Source organism: Hemicordylus capensis, chromosome 2, assembly GCF_027244095.1.
Source record: "Hemicordylus capensis ecotype Gifberg chromosome 2, rHemCap1.1.pri, whole genome shotgun sequence".
In the NCBI taxonomy this organism is placed as follows: domain Eukaryota; kingdom Metazoa; phylum Chordata; class Lepidosauria; order Squamata; family Cordylidae; genus Hemicordylus; species Hemicordylus capensis.
Window position 1 is genome coordinate 126,267,050 of NC_069658.1, and position 21,840 is coordinate 126,288,889.

Genomic DNA, 21,840 nt, shown 5'->3' on the forward strand with positions numbered 1-21,840 from the left:
TGCGGTAGAGTCTTTGAACCATTCAGAGCCTTTGTAGGCTATGAATAAATACTTAGAGGACCTGAAGTCCTTTGTACGAGCTAGGTAGAATAGTAGCGCCCTACGCACATTCAGAAAGTGCATAGTATGTTCTAGAGGAGTGGATGGGTGCCTGAAGAACGTCAGAAGCACAATGTCCTGATTCAGATGGAAAGCAGGCGAAAGGTCTGGGTCCAAACGCATCAGTACCTTATCAGGATAAATTATTGTATAGGGAGAATCTATCCTCAAGGCCGTTAGCTCACTCACACACCTTGAGGTGGTAATGGCAAGTAAGAAGGCTGTATTTAAGGTCACAAGTCTGATGGAAGTAGTAGCCATCGGTTCATATGGAGCTTGAGTTAATGAAGAGAGCGCCAATGAGATGCTCCAGGGTTCCATTGGAGCACAAATGGGAGGGTACACATCCATAAGTCCATTTAGGAAGGCTTTACCATCCGGGTGAGAGAAAAGAGTCTTCCCATCACACCTGGGGTGTTTTGACGAGTGCGCAGCTAAGTGGACTTTCAGAGACATATTAGCCAAACCTCACATCTTTAACATAGTTAAACAGAGGAGAACATCTTGGATAGTAGCATGTTTTGGTAGAAATCCATGCACCCTGGCATAGGTCTTGAATCAAAGCCATTTCCCCAGATAATTACGCCTAGTAGAGGCCTTCCTCTGGTTAAGCAAGATATTCTTTAGAACTCTATTCACCATGCAGTCAGATGGAGTGTGAGTACATCCAGGCGGAGGGCGTGTCTGTTGTCTTGGGACAGGAGATCTAGCTTCTTGAGGCAGATGATGGTAATAGTTTTCCAACGGTCTGAGTAGCTTTGGAAACCATGGTTGCCTGGGCTACCAGGATTAACGACATTTGAGCGGCCAGGAGATGAGCCACTACTAGACTTATTAAGGGATGTGGAAGAAACATGTACAGTATTTCTTGAGATGAATCCAGCTCGAAAGTGTCCCCTTGAGACTGTTGGTCGTGTCCTGCCCTTGAACAGAAGCAGGCACACTTTGTGTTCATTGAAGTTGCAAACAGGTTTATGGGCAGGTTTATCCAGTGGTCAAAGAGGGAAGCAATGTATTCTATCTTGAGCTCCCATTCGTGGTGGTGTTGAACAAATACGCAGCTGAGGTCGTCCGCTAGGAGATTCTCCAGGTCCTTGATATGGATGGCTATTGGGAACATGCACCAGTGCCATAGTTGTACACTGAGGGCACACAAGGTTTGAGATATGGTCCCCCCTTGATGACTGATATATGCCTGGGCCGTGGTATTGTCCAATTGAATTTGGACGACCTTGCCTTGTATCAGTGGCAAGAAGGCCTGTAGTGCCTGGAAGACAGCTAGCAACTCCAGGAAGTTGATATTCAATTGGGTTTGGTGTGGGGTCCACATTATTTTTATTTTTTTACATTTATAAATATCCCCATCCAGAGGCTCTGGGTGGTGTACAACAACTTTAAAAAGACATAAAAACACTCAATTCAAACACAATGGTAAAAACAATATAAAAATTCAAAAACAATTAAAACCATTTACAACTAGTTAAAATATTTTTAAAAACAACAACACTTTACAAGCCTTGGAAGGACAGGCCAAACAAATAAGTTTTTAGGGCTCTCTTAAAGGCTGACAGCGAGCCTAAACTGCGGATATCTGCCGGGAGTGCATTCCATAGACCAGGAGCAGCTACAGAAAAGACCCGGTTCTGAGTTGCCACCAGACGCACCGGTGGTTACTGGAGACAGACCTCTCCAGATGACCTCAACGAGCGATGGGGATCATATCGAAGAAGGTGCTCTCTTAAGGTAGCCCAGACCCAAGCCATTCAGAGCTTTAAAGGTAATAACCAGCACTTTGTATTTTGCCCAGAAACATATCAGCAGCCAATGCAACTGTTTTAAGACAGGCATAATATGGTCTCTCCGGGTTGCCCCAGAGACCAATCTGACTGCCACATTTTAAACTAACTGAAGTTTCTGAACTACGTACAAAGACAGCCCCAAGTAGAGCACATTGCAGTAGTCGAGCTGGGAGGTTACCCGCTGATGCACTGCTGTTTTGGGATTGTTCTCTTCAAGGAATGGACACAGCTGTCGAATCAGCTAAAGCTGAAAGAAAGCACTCCTGGCCATAGCCTCCACCTGAGATACCATGGTGAGGCCTGGATCCAAGAGCACTCCCAAGCTGCATACCTATTCCTTCTGTGGGAGTGTAACGCCATCCAGCACAGGAAGCTGTAAATCATCCCTTAAATTCCAATCCCCCACAATGAGCACCTCCACCTTGCTTAGATTCAGCTTTAATTTGTTATCCCTCAGCCAGCCCATTACTGCCTGTAGGCAGGGATTTAGGGAGTGAATGTCATTTCCTGATGATGATGGATGATGATGATAAGGAGAAATAGATTTGGGTGTCATCAGCATACTGATAACACCCTGCACCAAAGCTCCTGATAACCTCACCCAGTGGTTTCATGTAAATATTAAAAAGCATTGGTTACAGAATGGAGCCCAGAGGGACTCTATGTAATAGCTCCCCCATCTGGAATCTGCCTGGAAGTTAGGAGCGGAGCCACTGCAAAGCAGTGCCTCCTATTTTCAATTCCCCCAGGCAAACCAGAAGGATACCATGGTCGATGGTATCAAATGCCGTCGAGAGATCCAAAAAACCCGTTACACTCCCTCTGTCGATTCCCCAATAAAGGTCATCCATCAGGCCGACCAAGGCAGACTCAACCCCATAGCCCACTCTAAAGCCAGTTTGAAATGGGTCTAGATAATCGGTTTCCTCCCAAACCACCAGGAGCTGGTTAGCTACCACTTTCTCAATCACCTTGCCGAACCATGGGAGATTGGAGACTGGCCTATAACTATCCATCACTGAGGGATCTAGGGAGGGCTTCTTAAGAAGTGGTCTAATCATTGCCTCCTTCAAACAAGGAGGCATCCTACCCTCCCTCAGCAATTAGTTAATGATATTAACTAAGCAATCCCCAACAATCTCCCTGCTAGATAGAAGCAACTAAGTTGGGCAAGGATCCAGAGAGCAACTGGTAGGCCGCATTGCTCCAAGCAGCTTGTCCATGTATTCAGGCATCACAGATTGAAACTGATCCAATCTAATACTGCAGGAGGAATTGCTGGACACCACCTTAATAGACTCTGCAGAAAGAATGGAGTCCAAGTTGGCCCGAATACAGGAGATTTTGTCTTTAAAGAACCCATTAAAAGCATCTCAGCAGAACACAGCCCCCGGGATTGGTTTGAATTGGAAGGAGCCTGAATCAAACTCCTCACAACCCGGGTCAGCTCTGCCAGACATGAACCCGCAGAACCAATGCGTGCAGACCAGAATTGTTTTGTTGCCGCAAGCACCTCCGCATAAACCTTCAAGTGGGCTCTATGCTGTGTCCTGTCACATTCAAGCCGAGTTCTCCTCCACTTGCACTCCAATCACCTACCTTGCTGCTTCAGACCCCGTAACTCCGCTGTATACCAGGGGGCCACTTTTAAAGCAGATTGGAAGGGACTCTTAGGAGTGATCATGTCTACTGCCCTGGTGAGTTCCCTATTCCAGGTTCCCACCAGGGTATTGACAGAATCACTGGCAGGACCAACATCAAAACCCTCCAAGGCTTTTTTGGAATCCTACTGGATCCAACAGCCGTCTTGGGCGGACTATCTTAATAGGTCCTCCACCCCTGCAGGGCTGGGTTGTGGCTGTGAAACCAACCGTAGCCAATTTGTGGTCCATCCACGACAATGGGGAAACCACAGGATCCTGCACACACGGAACACCTTCCTGATCCAAACAAAAGACCAAATCAAGTATGTGGCTGGCAACATGAGTTGGTCCTGAAACTAGTTGGGATAGGCCCATAGTTGTCATGGCCGCTATGAACTCCTGAACCGCACCAGACAAGTCAGCCTCACAATGGATACTGAAGTCACCCAGAACCCAAAGGCTGGGTGACTCCAATACCAACTACAAGACCAGCTCCGTCAGCTCAGTTAGGGAGTCAGTTGGGCAGCGGGGTGGACGGTACGCCAACAAAATCCCCAATCTATCCTAGTTGCCAGCCTCAGAATGACACACTCAGTGTAAGTCAACTGTCACACAGGGGCCCTGATAAGGGGAATGGTATCCTTATGGACCACATCCACTCCACCCCACCCCCACCCCCCACCCACATCCCCTAGCCTGCTCCACAACAGAGTAACCTGGTAGAAGAAGCTGGGCCAAAACTGGGCCACTTGCCTCCCCCATCCAGGTCTCAGTTATACAAGCCAGGTCGGCTCCCTCATCCATGATCAAGTCATGGATGATTTCAGTCTTATTCTGAATTGAACTGGCATTGCAAAGGAACAAGGCTAGGTTCAGTGGGAAGTTGGAACTGCTCCCTGAGGCCAGAGAACTGACAGGGCAGCTGGAAGTGGAAACAGTTACTAAATTACTGGTTTTTCTTCCCCTGTAACGGCCAGCTGCTCTGTCAATGCCAATTCTTCTATTCCCCACCACAACAGTAATAGCTGCCCCAGAACCACTGAATACACACCTGGCATCATTCTGCCCAAGAGAACCCAAACACATGACAACAAAAGGCCTGGCACAACCCAATAAAAGGGAGGACTAACAACATTCAACCCAGACCTCCAACCCCACCTTGTAACTCCACACCAGACCCCAGTCCCACACCGAAGGCCCGGCACCAGAGGCTGGCCTGCTTCGGTGGGCGCCTACAGGCAATCCATTGGCTACGCCTCCGGCATGCCTCCCTCCAATATATACTGCCAAGGACTCCATGAATCTCTCCTCTCATGAGAGATCTCTGTTCCTTGGGGACAGGTGGAACAAGTTAAGCACTCAGAAGGCACAGGTGGAATAGGGCAACAATCAAGCTGCCACAAGCCAGTCCTTCAGAAGGCCTGGGGCTGCAAAAACAAACCTCCACGGCCAAGACAGGAATGCACAGGCAGGCTGAGACGGTTGTTGTTCATCAGGAGAGGTCAGGGAGCTGACAAAATCTAGCCCCCTCCTCTCTTCACTCTATCCAGTCTTGTTGACTTGTATCTGATGGTTCTTGCAATGGGTGCCCGACCCAAGCAGTGATGCATCTGTTGTCAGCCATATTGATGGAGACGTTGTCTGGAAGGAAACCCCCTCCAGGAGATTCTGACGGTCTGACCACCACGATAGTGATTGTAGTATTTGTGGTGGCAGTTTTAGACATTTCCGTTGACTGTCTCGCTTGGGATGGAAACTGACAGAATTCAAAGCTGTAGCTTCCACTACATTTTCCGCCGTGCGTGATATATCACTGTATTGCAGGATGCCATAAGGCCAAGCAGTCGCTGTATCAGCTGAGTTGGCTGTGTAGGATGCTGTTAGAATACTTGCACCAGATCCCTGATGCATTTGAACCAAGTATGCCCTTCGGGTTACTGTGTTCAACACTGCTCCTATATAGTTGATCACATGCACTGGTTCCAGGTGGGACTTTTTCCAATTGACTTGGATCCCCAAGTCTTGGAGAAGAGTCAGAACATACTGGATCTGAGAAAGTAACTTTTCTCAGTCCCTGGCCATCAGTAGCCAGTTGACTAAGTACAGATAAATTGCAACACCTCTTGTCCTTAGATGGGAAATCACTACGGCCATACATTTGGTAAATACCCTTCGGGCGGTGGAAAGTCCGAAGGATAAGACATTGTATTGGTATACTCGATGGCTACGGTGAAGCGTAGGTACTTCCTGTGTTGCTCCCTTATGTTGATATGAAAATAGGCATCTTTCAAATCCAGTGTTGCAAGCCACTTCTCTTGGTGGAGAAGTGGTAAGATCTCCTGCAGCACCATCATACAAAATTTTCGCACATGGACCAGTTTGTTTAAATGGCACAGGTCCAGAATGGGGCGGATGCCCCATCCCACTTTGGGATCTGAAAGTAACGGGAGTAAAACCCCTCCTTCCTGTGCACCCATGGCACCAGGGTGATTGCACCCTTCTCCAACAGCTCCTTCACCTCTTCCTGTAAGGATAGGGACAGCAGAGTGAATTTCAAAATGACTCCTCCCTTTATGGGAATGAATTCTATGGCATATCCTGAGGAAATTATCTTCAGGACCCAGCGGTCTGATGATATGTGGTGCCATGCAGGGGCATGGCGTGCCAGCTTGATGGACCCATGTGGAAGTGCTGGGATTAAGAGAATGTTGTTGGAACTCACTTGCCAAGATGCTAACACCCCTGCAGATGAGATTGGGAAGAAGTTCAGTGTCGGTGGGTGGTTCTGAACTTCAAAGACGCTTCTGCGATTCTGGTTGCTTGTTACGATGGGACTGAGTGGTTTTGCCCTTACCCTAGTAAGGACGTTTGTGGTAAGGATCATATTGCTTATTGTAGTCCTGGCGGTCTTGTTGCCTATAAGTAGGCCTCTGTTTGCCATAATAGGAACGGTAACTAGGAGTATATACAGACATAGACAAAGTAGAGGTAAATGTTTGTGCAGTGAACGTTGACTTTTTAAGGTGCTCCATGGTGGAGTCAGTTGTCTCACTGAAGAGGCCATTTCCGTCAAAGGCCAAACCTTCAATCTTCTCTTTCATGTCATTTTAGAGGTATATAGACCTTAGCCATGCATGCCTCCGTAAAACAACAGCAGCGGTCAAAGAGCGAGACTCCTACTCTGCGAGATGTTTTGCAATGCTTAACAGTAGCTGGACGCTTAGCTGATGATTTCAAGGCCCTTAGTGTCGAGTCAGATCCCCCACCATGTGGGTGTTGACTCCGAACAGTCAATGACGGAGGCTTAGATGCTTTCAACGTTGAAGGAGATGTCTACGATGTCGACATCCTGGGCTTCCGTTGCCTCGGTATCGAGGATGTCTTCGGTGGCATATTCGATGCTGAGGAAGATGGGCATGGTTGGCCTGGCGTTGAAGGACTCAGGACTTTGTCATAAATGGCAGCACGAAGGCGAAGTGCCTGATTCTTGCGAATTTGTTTCGAAAAAGACAGGCAGATCTTGCAAGTGGACACGCTGTGCTCTTCACCCTAACAAATGAGGCACAGATCATGAAGGTCCCTAGAGGTGAGTTTTGCTTTTAAGCCCTCGCACCTCTTAAAGGTTTTTTTCCCCTTCAGCCATTCCGCAAACCGAAAAAACATAGTCAGGTCTGTACCAGAGTCAAAGTGCCAGCTGTTATCTCAAAGCCAGTCCAATTTACCAAACATAGTCCATCAGCCAGAAAGAGGTCAAAAAACTTAATATCTGTGTGTGTGTGTGTGTGTGAATGAAATAGATGAACTCACAAGAACAAATCTGAATAACTATCCCGACAAAAAGCGGCAGACCAAGGTCCAAACGCAATGGCGGTCGGAAAAGAACTGAGGAACATGGTGCCCAGCCCGCCTTTAAATAGCATACTGTAGGCGTGGAGGTGGGGCTTAGACGCCTCAACAAGCGGTGGCATTGCTACTGCGTGGTTCCTGTGCAGGCCAGAATCCCATACTTATGGATCTTGATGGATTTAGATCCAGAACAATCCTGTTTTGATTTGAAATGTTTTGAGTGCCATTTTGGAGGCCTGTTTTTCTTTTGCTGATTGGTTTTCTGGAACTGGCTTCTGATTGGCTTGAGATCTCCTTGCATCTTGGTTAGCTTGATATCATACAAATCAAGTGTTGTCATGGGCAACTGTGCCCCCATTGGCTGGGGGAAGGGAGGTGTAGGCGGGGACTCAAAAGGAGGGAGTTTCAAAATGTATTTGAAGGGACCGGGAGGCAGATAGAGCCCTTATAGTGTGCCTCTCTTGAAGAAGATACATCAGGAGAGGAGGAAGCAATCAAGAAAGGTTTGTAGTTCTCTAAGCTCCAAGTATAATATGTTGTGCTATTATGGCTATAACTATTAGGTTTTGTTGGATCTCAGATTGACAAAGGCAGAACTTGGGTGTCTGCCTTCTTTGAGTTGTGGTTTGTTTTGTTTGTGAGATCTTGTTGTGGAGAGACTGTGGCAGAGGTGTGTGTGTGTGTGTATCCTATCGGGATTTTGAGGAGAAAATTTAAATTTGTTAACATTTGTTAAATTTTAATAAATTTAAAGATTTGTTAGAAATCGCCCACTTGCCCATTTCTTTTGTGGGCTGGGTGGTAGGTGGCACCCATCTTGCCCTACCATGCAACCTACCTTGGTAACCCAAGGAGCTATCTATGGGGAACAATGGGGAGTTTTGAGTTTCCCCATAGTTCCCTACGGCTGAAACAAAACGTTTCAAGTTTTGTCTTGTCAAAACAACCAGTTTGATTGTTGTTTCAATGAAACGTTTCAGCCACCTGTGTTTTGTTTCAAGCTCAAAACACAAAATCCATTTCGAGCACATTCCTAGTATGTTTACTCAACTGGGTCTTCAACAATTTAAAGGAATTCTACTTTTAATACAAACTTGTATACATTTTTCCTTAGAACTGTAGATATGACTTGCATTTGAAGCAATATCACCCATGTCAAGCTTTAATTTTTTAAAAAAATTGTAATTACAAACACAGACCAATGGAAAACAAGACAAAACAGCAGGAGATCCATGATTGGTTCCAGAGGTGTATCTAGAGTAGGGCAGCCAGGGTAAGTGCCCTGGGTGCCACTTGAAGGGGGGCGCCAGGGCCATGCTACTTCCCACCTAGGTGGCCAGATTTGGCTTTTTTAAAGCCAAATTCTGGCTTACGGCCCATTTGACCCACGAATATACCTCTTAGGTTCTGGCCACCCTGCCCCATCCCCTCTCCAGTTCATGATTTTTTAATTTTTTTTAACCTGTAGCCCCTTTGGAGGGCTTACTAAAGGCCCCGGAGGGGAAGGGGGTTTCTGCAAAGGTTCCCACTCACCCGCCAGCCTCTTAATTTACCACCATGGCCCGTCCAGGGCTGATTTTCGGGCCCATTTGGGCCTGTAAACATTGGCGTGGTGGCCATTTTGGAGGCCACCTCGAATGCTCAAATGGCCTCTGCAAGGCCTGGAAAGGCCTAGGGCCTCACAGGGACCATATGAGCACATGCAGTGGCCATTTTGTTTCCAGCAGCCATTTTTAAAATAAAACTTTTTTAAAAATGGTCACCACACACGCTCAAATGGTCCCTGCGAGACTGCAAGGCCCTAGACCTCCAAAATGGCCACCACACCTATCTTTGCAGGTCCGAACGGGCCCAAAAATCAGCCTGGGACAGGCTGCAGCGGTTGAAGGGGCTACAGGTAAAAAATATTTTTAAAAAAATTTAATACAATATAAATCAGTGAGAGCTGCTGTCCGTTAGAGTAAACAATGCCAAGCTAGATGGAGTGTCTGACTCAGTATAAAGCAGCTTCCCATGTATCTAAGCTGCTTCTGTAAATCTTCAGGAAAGCCAACAAGCACCAAAATCCCAGTGTATGACTATCAGAAGTTTTATTCAGTACTTTATGACTTCTGAGTTTGGTTTTTTTAATAAAATTTCAAATATCTCTCCAGCCAAAAGGAATAGAAGGGCACTTCCAGACGTTGTTTACTCTGGAACTGTGATACTATGTTTATTGGGTACATGTGTGCGCTACACAATGTAGTTCTCCATCCCTTGTCAGCCTGTACTGTTGATGGAACTGCCTTGGGGATGATTGGTCAACACGCCCAGTTTCGGCGCATGTGGGGAATTTAGCTCAAACGGGGAGACAGTTCCACACAGTTTTAATTTGTGCTAGTGTCTGAACACAAGAAAACTGGCTTGGGAGAGAGGTTTTAATTAACAAAAGGAGTTTATTGTAAGAACAAATAAAAGTAGCTTTTGCTACAGTAAGAATGCAAACCCTACAAGTATCTTTACTCAAAGTCTGAAGAACTTGTGATAGGCATATCCACTGTAGCTCTAGCCTACATATTCATTAAAATGATGTGGTATGGCCCTGAGGTGAAAGATTGGACTGTAACACTTCAGGGTTGGTAAACCCCTCCTGTATTCTACCAAAAGAAAACAACAGGGCTCTGTGGGCAGCAGGAGTAGAAATCAACTTAACTGCACACTTTACCTTTAACTTCAGGGTGCATGTGGGAATCAGGTTTTTGAATGTTTTTGAGCATCCCCCTGAGACTAAAATGTGGGAGACCATATATGCCACCGGGAGTTCCTTAGAAGAAGGGTGGAATACAAATGTAAAAAATAAATGTCAAAGTAATTTTTTTGTTTGTTTCTCGGTTGTTGAGTGCAGAGGGTTCTCAGACATGGATCCCCAGGTGTTGGACTACAATATCCATCACCCACAGTGTTTTTGGCTGTGGATAATGGGAGCTGTAGTCCAGCAACATCAGAGGGCACACATTTGAAAACCTCTATTGTAATGAATTATGCTCTCAGTAGGGAATCAATTATGGATGGCTCAGTCAATAGGGAGGTGACAATTTTTGAATTCTTACAGGAACCTTGTGCTGATTTTGTGTGAGAGGTAGGCTTGTTTTTGTATTTCCCTTCTAAGTTTCTTTTTCCCACCCTACTGGAACAAAGCAGTTTTGATTCTAACTTTGTTTCAGATGTTTGGACAGGGGCACAGTTTCAGTGCTTGCCCTGGGCGCTCTTTTCTGTAGATATACCTCTGATTAGTTCTTCTGAATTTTTCTTTTTAAAGGCAAATGAAGCTGTGGTGGATGGGGGTGTAGGGTATTCAAATAAATATAATGGCTGTGGGCTAGGCAGAGAGGAGAGTTAACCATTTTCCAGTAAGAGGGAGTTCCAGGTCCATCTCTCTCTCTCTCTTACACACAGAGAGAGTGAGTGAGAGAGAGAGAGTGAGTGAGAGAGAGAGAGCTGCTATTTGCCCTGTTGGGCAAAACATATAGGTCTCTGTCTTGTCTAGTTTCCATCTTGCCTAAATGTAGCCTTATGAGTCAGCAATTCATTAAAGTGGAAAAATGTAAACTGAAAAAAAGATTGTTCAATTCTTTGTTAGTACAGAGGAGTAAGCCATCGCTATAATAGGCATGGTTCTAGTGGCCTTAAGCTTACTAAAAGTGTTTTGTGGTTTTAGTGTTTTATTTTTGAATAAAACTGCCATGAGATGCCCATTTTTGGAATTTTAAAAAGTAACAAACAGGATCACATGGAGGGGTGGTTATTCTCACCTTTATGTCTTAATACTCTACCAGAATGATAGTTGCATTCTTCCTTCCGAACATGATTTCCTGATGAAGTTACAGTATATATTTCTCCACACCTACAACAAACTCTTCTGGAGGCTGAAACCAATAGGGTAATTCAATGTTAAATCAAATGAACTAGCAAAGTTATATTTAAAATCCCTGATAATTAGGCCAAAAGGCACCTTTTAAAGTAGTGACTTTCTTATACTTAGCACAAGGAAATTAACTCTACCTATTAAAGTCTCCAGTGGCTGTTGCTGGTGTCTGCCTTGGACAGATTCAGAGACAATGCAAAGCCATAGTTTGTCTAGCTGTAGTTAGCTTGTATGTCTGAACCAGCACCAGTCAAACAACCATTTATTTCAGGCTGACAAGCCACAATCCGAACTGACAGCTTGAAATTTGTTTGCAAGCAGCAGTTAGTGCTAACTATGCTTTCAACATCATGTCTGAATTCACAAAGCACTGATAAACCACAATTAGACCTATTGCTTTTTCAAAAAGGCCGCTGCACTATGGCATTGGAAGTGAACTTACAGAGGAAGCTGCCTTACATCAAGTCAGATCATTCGTCCATCAAGGTCAGTATTGTCTACACAGAGTGGCAGCAGCTTCTTAAGGTTGCAGGCAGGAATCTCTCTCAGCTCTGTCTTGGAAATGCCAGGGAGGGAACTTGGAACCTTCTGCATACAAGCATGCAGATGCTCTTCTCAGATTGGCCCTATCCCCTAAGGGGAAATATCTTACAGTGCTCACACAAGTAGTCTCCTATTCAAATGCAAACCAGGGGAGACCCTGCTTTGCAAAGGGGTCACTTCACTTATGATCTTATGAAGCCCAGTCCTGAGCAGGGAGACAACAGCTTTAAATCATGATTTGTCTGTTGTACCTCTGGAAGCTTGAACCATGGTTTTGAGTTCTTTATTATGGTTAGCACAATCCACAGTTTTGCATTATGTCTGATGTTGAACCCCACCCTTGTATTTCTTTTAAGATTTCTTTTAAGATTAAGATTACATAGAAAAAAACAAAAAGATGGCTTCTTGTCCCAAAGAACAATCTTTTTGTTCTTTTTTCTATGTAAACCATGTTGAGACTTTTTTATTAATACTACTTTTAATACTTTTTATCAATACTAATAATACTTTAGTATTAATACTACTAGTAGTAGTAGTCCAAAATTAATCAGAGACAATTGCAAACATTTAGTGGCATTGACTGTTCATTCAAGATAAAGTCTGAAGTGAGATGTGGGGTGACTGAGGATAAGACTTTCTCATGTGCGGCACACCATTTATGAAATGATCTCACTAGGGGGCTTTCCCTGGAGTCCAGCTTGATGTAATGTTTGGCACAAGGACAAGATGTTTTTCTTTTTCGTAGCCTTTTAATTGATTTTAGTAAACAGTTTTATGCTGTTAGGAATTTTCAGTTTTTAAATTTTAAAATTGAAATATTGCATTTTATTGTTTTGTTGTACTTTTTATTTCTTTGAGTTAGTCACCCTGAGAATACATGTACTGATGAGCAAAATACAGATGAGTTAAATGAATAAACAAAAGTGCCAACAACACAGCAGAGTTTTACTCTCATTTACTCACGGTCAGATACAGCTGGTTTTACAGTGCTGCTGCATAACATCGCACTACCAGGTTTTTCAGGATTTGATTCAGGGTAGCCATTTTCTTTCAACTGTTCCTCAGTCAGAGCATAGTCTTTTAGAAGTCTATAGAGAGTGATGCCTGTAAAATCTTAAACATCCAAACCAAGCAGTTAACAAATAAAAAGTATAAACAGCTGTCCCTCAAAAAGGCATTCTACTACTAAAAAGCCTCTTCAACTCACAGAAGAGATGTTTCTGACATATCAGAGTGCTGTAGGAGAGAAGTAACCCCAAATCTAGAGTTCTTTTGTGCATGTTTTCAGTATCTTTTAATACTAGAATTTATGTTACAGCCTATCTCTGCCTATTCCCCAAACATATCACACATATGTTTTATTATTAAAACATATTTTTTAATTTTACATATATACTAAGGAGATGCGCTACATGGTCTTTATCTGCACTTGAGCAAGAGTTCACAGAACAACATTAACACATTTTCTTCTGCTGCTCATGGTTCTTTGGATTTAAGTTATTAACTCCTGAGTTACTGTTTCTAGATTCAGTTATCAGTAGTGGCTACTTTTCTCCCATGGGCTTATATATGCTTCTGAATGTTGCCCAAGGAGCTCTGGAAAATTAAAAAAGGCTGGGTGCAGTTTATTACTAGATTTCATTTTTAAATATTACTGTATCTTGCTTGATTTTGCATGGCCCATACTAAATGGACAGTTGAGCAAAAATTATTCAATTTATGGTTCTGGTCATTTTGGATTTTTCATCATCATAACTGCTCATTCCGGCCAGCTCTATTATATCTAGAGGTCTTAAATTTCAGGCTGATACATCTGCTTAAAATAAATCAAAGACCACGCAAAAATTTTTGCATGACTTAAAAAAAAATCATACCACCACTTAAGTGGCAGAAGATTTATGCTCCACTCGCCTGATCCACGGAATTTTAGATACAGATCAGGTGTGTGCAAAGTATTGTAACGTACAACAGGAACCCAATCCTCTAATGTATTCCTTTGCACATCTATTTAGCTTAAACTGGAAAATCCCCTACAACAGATCTATAGTCTGCATCCAAGTGCATTTAGATATCAGGATTGGAGCAAATACTTGCCAGGAACATTTATAAACAAGTAAGCTAGAGAGGTGCCTATATATTAGAATAACTGCCACATTAATAAAAGAATTAGGACAACTGTATGCAAAAGTTTTCAAAAAAGAATTATATTTTACCATCTTTTTGTTGTTTTCTCAAGCCAGAGGAAGTAGTGCCTTTGTTGCCATAAGGCTGGCCTATATAAAACAAAAATAAGTTACTTTACAAGACTACAAGTGCTCTATACCATTAAGTGAATACATTTCTATATACAAAATATTACATATTTTATACATATTTTAGAGGATTTTAATAGGCATGCATATCACCAAAGTCAGTCATAACTCCAATTTCTCCTTCTCACAAAAACACAACTTACCATTTGATATATTGGCATGATCCCTCAGTTTTTTAAGTGAATTCACAGCTATGTTCAGATACATATTTTTACTACCACAACGGTTATATATGGCCTTTTCTTCTATCAACGCCTACATCAAAAATAAAAGTGAAAATGATGCACACTGCAAAACAAACAGCAGCTCTGGGCTGCAGTGCTTACACTAAAATCAAGTATGGAAAGCTGACATTCAACCAAGATGGTAATACAAAGTAGTTAAAAATAAATCAAGGATTATATCTTTATTAATAACTACAGGTTGAGCCCGTTAGCAGCAAAGATTATGGAGATCCATGCAAAAGAAATAGAAGCAGAGGCAATGCAAGAATATTTGCGACATTATGGTATAGTGGTGTTTTTGGTTTTTTTTAGAGAGTCATTTCAATCAAGATTTGAGATGAGGATTCCATCAAAGCCACAATCCCTATCTAGCCAAGTATTTGCTAATTTGGCAAGCAGTGGATAAACAGGTTACTTACTTGTAACTGATGATCTGGGAGTGATCCGTTGACATTCATAAGCCTGGGTTCTGCATCTGTGCAGGACCCCAGGGGTGGAATACCCAAGCCTCCTTGTGGTTCCTGTGTTTTGCCTCATGCACTCAGTATCAGTTGTTTAGGCAGTTAGGTCACCAATTTGTTGGTTCCTGGACAATCACCTAACATGATGATCATCTTGATGGTTCTGTGACAGGTACATGTTTTGTTTTGTTTTAAATTCAGTCTACTGCAGCGGGGAGGAATGGGAAGGTCTTATGAACATCAATGGACCACTCCCAGATCATCAGTTACAGGTAAGCAACCTGTTTATCTGGATGGTGATCTGTTGCCATTCATAAACCGCCCTGAGCCATTTTTGGAAGGGCGGTATATCGGTATATCAATCAATCAATCATCCAGGGTCGGAGCCACCATTGGGCGAACGGGTTCAAAGAACCTGGGCTGCCAATGGAAAAGGCTGCTAGAGCCCAGAGCGAACTCTCCCCTCTCACGCCTGTGCCGCCAAGAGCCTGGGCAAACTATATGCTAGTTATTTCAGGCGGTGCAGACTACCCGATAGAACGTTTTTCCCTTCCTCTCACTCTCTGGAGAAAGAGAAAGGGGAAAACATCCTATCAGACAGCCGCTGATGCCTGAAATGACGAGCTGAGAGCTCGTTCGGGCTCTTGGCAGCCCAGGCCATGTCCCCTTTGCGTGTGACGTCACATGCAAAAGGGTCATGGCCTGGGCTGCAGAGAGCCCAAAGAGCTCTCAGCAAATCATTTCAGGCAGCGTCAGCTGCCTGATAGGATGTTTTCCCCTTTCTCTTCCTCCAGAGAGTGATAGGAAGGGAAAAACATTCTATTGGACAGTCTGCGCTGCCTGAAATAACTAAAAGATAGTTCTCCCGGGCTCTCAGTGGCCCGGGCATGGGAGGGGGGCAGTTCGCTATAGGCTCCTCCGGAGCCCGAGCCACGCACAGGCGAACATGGAGGGAGCTGCTGAGTGGGGCTGGACACAGGCTGCCACTCGGCTGGCTCCGTGCCTGTAATCAGCCTGGGTGTTTAGCAAGCTATCCCAGGTGGAGGGTGCAGTAGGTGTTTGTAACACTCTAAGACACTCTTCCCAAAATTCACCTCCACTGCAGAGCAAAGATCAATGGAATAATGTTTTATTAAAGGCAAGTCTGAAAACCAAGTAGCTGCCTTGCAAATGTCACTGGACTGTATGCCTGACAATTGAGCAGCAGAGGTGGCACATGCCCAAGTCAAATTTCCTCTTATTGCACATGGTGGATCAACGTTTTGCTGTTTGTAACCTAGTGATATTAGCTTAATGAGCCAGTGGGAAGATTTGTCTGGATACACAATGGCCCTTAGCCTTGCCTTTAAATGATATAAAGACCCGTTTACTGTTTCGTCCGTCTCAGGCAGAACAGGAGTGACCTCCTGACATCCAATGCATGGAGAGCCTGTTCCAGTGGTATCAATGGATCCCTAAAAAAGGTTGGTAGGATCTAGATGGAAATCGGAGACCACCTTAGGGAGGAATTTATAATCCATACACATTAAGACTTTATCTGTATAAGGAGAACCCCATATAAGGAGGGTCTATCCTTAATGCAGTCAATTCACTAGCTCTCCTTCCCATAGTAATGGCCACTAAAAAGGCCATTTCCAAGCTAACCAAATTAACAGTGGCCGTGGCCATAGGTTCAAAAGGCTTCCCTGTCAAAGATGACAAAACTAACGACAGACTCCATTGTTCTAAGGACTGTCACACTGGAGGATATACATTATTCAAGCCTTTTGGAAACCTTTTACTATCTGGATGGGAGAATACACTTGCCATCGTAGCCAGGACATATAGATTAAATTGCTGCCAAATGTACCTTAATGGAAACATTAGCTAAACTCAAGGTCTTTAAGGTGGTTAGGTATTAAAGAATCTGCCTGATGGAAGAACCCTCTGGGACAAAGTCCTAGAGTGTATGTTTGAAAATGAGTCCACTTTCATGAGTAATTTAGTCTAGTGGACTTTTCCTGCTCATTAAGAAATGTCATTTAAAAGCATACTCTCAACACAGTTAGCTTTAAGGTAGTCAGATCAGGATGCAATACTCTGACCCACCCCCACCGAACATGAGGTTCAGGCACCAGGGCGGCCTCCAGTATCTGTGGTTTGACAGTCTGAGTACCAGTGGAAACCATGGTTGCCAAGGCCACCAAGGGGTCAGAAGAATGCAGGAGACTTTCCCCTGAAGTAGCTATGGATATGGTGAAAACATGTACAGAAGTCTGGTACTCCAATTTATTTGAAACACATCCTGCACAGAATTTAGGTCTTGGGCAGAACTTGGGACACTTCTTGTTCTGTTAAGTTGTGAATAGGTCAATCAATGGTGTCCCCAAGCATTGAAGATAGTCCATATGCACTTGGTGTTGATCTCCCATTCGTGTTGGTGTAAATGTACTAGAGACCTGCACAGGTAGTCTGTCAAGATATTGTCTATGCCCCTGATGTGTAAGGCCACCAGATGAATCTGGTGACAAATGCACCAATCCCATAACAGAAGACTGAGGGCACATAGAGACCTGGAGACAGTTCCCCCTTGCCTGTTTATGTAAGCAATAGCCATGGTGTTGCCGAGCTGCACTTGTACAAGATGCCCACTCAGAATGGGTAGGAAAGCCTTCAGAGTTAGGAGTTCTAGGAAGTTGATATGCAGATGCCTTTGTTGACTGGTCCACAAGCCTTTTACGTTTTCCGCAGTGTGCTCCTCACCCTAACAGGGAAGCATCTGTAGTGACCAACATTGTTGGAGTAAGAGTGAGGAAGGGAACTCCTTCCTGGAGGTTTGTAACTGACATCCACCATTTTAGAGAAATTAAAACCGGGTCCAGAATAGTAAGGTTCATGTGTTGACTTTCCACATTTGACCAAAAAACAGAGAGGAACCACATTTGGAGCTTGCACATCCATAGATGTGCATGGCATGCCATCTCATTGTAGAAGGCCAGAAGGCCCAATAGTCTCTGGATGTGACAGGTTCTCTGCATGGGTTTCCCCCAGAATTGTAGGACCATCTCCTTTATTTGCTGACAGCGCCCTAAAGACAAGTATGCCCTTTTCACTGTGGTGTCCAGTACTGCACCAATGTAATTTAAACCTTTCACGGGTTCCATTTGGGATTTCTTTCAATTGACCTGCCTCAGGTCCTCAAGGAGATGCGATACTTGCGATGTTTGATAATGTAACTTGTCCGTCTCAAGCAACTAATCATCTAGAAATAGGGAAATTGTTATACCCTCTATTCTTAGATATGCAACCATCATGCTCATGCATTTTGTAAACATTTGGGGCACAGTTGACAACCTGAATGGAAGCACTTTGGATTGGTACACTGCACTTCCTACAGTGAACCTGAGGTACTTCTGATGGTCCTCCTATATGCTTATGTGGAAGTATGCATCTTTGAGACCCAACGTTGCAAGCCACTCTTGAAAAAGAAGCAGTAAAATCCCTTGCAAAGTTATCATACAAAACTTCCTGGCATAGACACTTGTTGAGCACGAATACTCCCATCTCATTTTGGTATCTGGAAGTAATGAATACCCCCATCTCATTTTGGTATCTGGAAGTAATGGGAATAGAAGGAGTCCCTTCAACATGTCCATCACACAGGGGCAATTGCTCTTTTCCCCAATAAAACCTTCACCTCTTCCACCAATGAGGGCATTGCAGGTGTGTGTCTGATGCCCACAAAAACTGGCAGAGTCTTGAATTCAATTGCATGGCACACAGAAACAATGTGTAGGACCCATTGGTCTGATGTTATGTGGTGCCATGCTTGTGCATAGCTTGCTAGTTCAATGGAATTGGCAAATAAAGCTGGAATTGGCAGTGGACTGACCTGAGCATCAAATAAGGATGTGCACGGAACGACAGAGGCGTGGTCCGGCACTGGGGGGAGTGTGTCTTTAAGAGGGGCGGTAGTACTCCCCCCCCCGCCGCTCTTCCCCCTCCAGTGCTGGACTTTCCAAAAACCGCCAGCAATGGAGATGAGCGCGTGCGCCGCGAAGGACACATGCGTGATGCCAGCTCTTTCTACTTTAACTCTTTGAAGACAACAATGGGGGCAGGGGTGGCAGAGAGGAACTCTGTCGCCCCAAGAACGTTTTTGGAAAGTCCAGCGGCGGGGAGGGGGAAGAGCGGCAGGGAGGGGGAAGAGCGGCGGGGAGGGGGAAGAACTACTGCCCCCCCTTAAAGACCCACCCCCGCCGAACTGCCGGAATTCCGGACTGGTCCGGAAGCCTTTTGTATGGCCCCGGATTGGTCCGTGCACACTCCTAGCATCAAAGATGCTACTTAGAGGAATCTTGTTTGTTTCGAGATCCCTGATGGTTTTTGTTTCTCCATCCATAAGCCTGTTTCTGGCATTAAAGCTTATGGAAATCGTTACGAGCTGTAAGTTTGTAAGATTGTTGTTGTCGGCCATACGTCCTATTTAACAAAGTTGAATAGAGGAAGCGGAAGTGGAAATAAACGATTTAGCTGTAAACTTAGATTTCTTAAGCTTCTCCATAGTGCTGTCTGTATCATTGCTAAGAGACCTTTCCCGTCAAAGGGCAGTCCCTCGATTTTCTCCTTCGTGTCAAGTTGTAAACTAGTCAAACGAAGTCAAGTGTGTCATCCAATAGAAATAGCAGTTGTCATCGTCCTGGATTCCGTCTCAGCTAAGTGTTCAGCAGTGCACAGCTGCTGACAGGTAAGCACCGTAGACTTTGAAAGTGTATCTGAGAATTGCTTCTTAAATTCAGGTGACAGTGTCATAACTTTGGTACTAGTTTTCCCACAATGAGTGATTCTATTTACACCCCATCCATGGGTTGTAATTAGTTATTTGCACAGATAAGCTGGCCGTAGAGTAAGCTTTCCGGCCCATTACACCTTTCTTTCCAGCAGGGATAGTATGTCAGTGACCAGACTTAGAGGAAGTGGCACAATCGAGGACCAGTGAATTCAGAAGTGGGTGTTTAAGTATGCACAGTCATCCTTCTGATATAGGCCCTCTAGACTCTTAGAAGTAGGTGCTGCTGTATGAATAATTTCCCATGTGGACTGAGCCGCTCTTGAAATCACTAGAAGTAGAGGTGGAGTCACAGGCTGGGTAGATTATGCGACAGACGTAAAATCATATACAGGATCTTTTGTATTAGTAGTTTGAGTCTTTAATTCTAGGCTTAAGGCCTCCACCATGTCTTTAACTTGAATGTAGTATGCCTTGAGCTCTTCAGCAAGTGAAATCGATGGGGTAGGCTGAACATCTGGAGATGATCAGAAAGGTGCTCCATACTAGCAAACGTATTTTTTTTATTTGCAAACTTGCAAATCCGAAACAGTTCTGGAGTCGGTCTTTTCCAGATGAGGCATTGACAGCTGTAATAACGCCTTGAGTAGTTGTAGAAGGTGTTTTAGGGAGCTGCACATCACTGCCAGAAGAGGCTGTCTGTGTACTAGCTGGCACCAAGCAAGGCTTCTGTGTACTGGATGAAAGTACCAGCGACGGAGCTCCAATAGTTATGTCAATAGGGTTGTGGTGAACCAAAGCAGGTTGGTACAGTTTAAATGGAGGAGGTATTTCCATCCAGATGTTCTGCGGAACTTGATGCACAGCAGAACATTGTTGTGCTTTCCATAAATGATGTTCATGATAATCATATGGGAGTCCTGGGGAGGATACCCCAAGGTAACCCATTTTGATTGTCCCCAAACTGAGGTCTAATGGAGCTTTGAAAATCATGAAAGGTCTCCAAATAACCAACACACTTACATTGAATGGCTGGGTGAGAGTATGTGTGCCCCAATAAAGCTGAAGGGAGCACAACTATCCTGAGTGGACAGTAGAGATGTAGGAGGATGACTCCATGCCGGAGACATAGAGGGAGTCTTTAGTACCGAGGCAGTCACCTCCTTTAGATCTGGGTCATCATCCAAGCCCTGGCTTAGAAAAGCTTCAAATGTGGAAGCAGAAGGAATATTCCCTGTCAAATCCAACAGAGAAAACATTTTTGCTGTAGTTGGATCCAAACCACCCTTCAGATCTTGGATGTCCTCCTTGACACTGAAGATGACTGCAGACTCAGACGGGGAAATTGCACCTTGGTGTCATGGAGTGCTTCCTCTTGATGTTGACAGAGACTGTAAAGGTGTCAATGCCAGTGCGATCAACATTGACTGTTGAGGTAGAGCCAAAGCAGATGTCAACAGAGAAAGTGGTTGAGATGCACGAGTCAAAGTCAGTGCCGAGTTCTCAAAAACCCCTCCAGTATCAAGGGAACAGTTTTCTCCAGTACTGACAGAGTTGTTGACGAAGTCATAGGTCTGATGACATGGATCAGCAAATCATGACATGCCTCGACGTTTATAAAGATGTACTTAGTATATTTTGGGCACTGACACTCTGTAGTATCAGTGGCTGATCTTGAGGGCAGTGTTGAGCTCCAATCCTGATGCTTTTTGGGAGCTGGGGCAGAAAGCTCATCATCAGATGATCTCTTCTTCTTCTTATGTTTATGTCTATGAGAAGATGTGTAGTCCTTCGGAGCCGGAGGCTGTTCAGTCGATGGCTGAGCACCAGGTATTGAGAACTTAGACTGCGCAGCCATGGCAACCCTCGATGCCGACATCAACGGAGATCTCTGCATCGGCATGAGGGTCTCAAAGCCCCATCATAGAGTGCCACTAGGTCTTAGTGCTCAATTCTTTAAAGTTTGCCAAGAAAATGAAGTGCAGATTTTATGTTTATGTTTCACGCCCAAACATAGGAGACAGGAATAGTGGCAATCTGTCAAAGGTAGTTTCTCGCCACACTCCACACACACCTTTAAAGTCTTTTTAATTTTATTTATGTATTTATTTGATGTATATACCGCCTTTCCAAGATGGCTCAGGGCAGTTTACAACAAGGTAAAAACAATTAAAACCAGTTAACAATTAAAATCAAAACTATAAAAACAGAATAAAACTAATTAAACAATTCAACAGCTAA

The 21,840-nt window shown here is 44.2% G+C and overlaps 1 protein-coding gene across 14 annotated transcripts in view; it reads right to left on the reverse strand.

Annotated features, from left to right (window-relative positions):
* The window catches only part of LOC128344657 (RNA exonuclease 1 homolog), a 62,193-nt gene that overhangs the window by 27,021 nt on the left and 13,332 nt on the right, over window positions 1-21,840 (reverse strand). For all 14 annotated transcript variants that reach the window (XM_053295274.1, XM_053295283.1, XM_053295273.1 and 11 more), the window contains 4 exons: window positions 14,290-14,401; window positions 14,048-14,107; window positions 12,798-12,947; window positions 11,179-11,292 (listed from right to left, as the gene is read on the reverse strand). In XM_053295274.1, coding sequence (XP_053151249.1) covers window positions 11,179-11,292; window positions 12,798-12,947; window positions 14,048-14,107; window positions 14,290-14,401 — 436 coding nt within the window. The remainder of the gene's footprint in view (window positions 1-11,178; window positions 11,293-12,797; window positions 12,948-14,047; window positions 14,108-14,289; window positions 14,402-21,840) is intronic.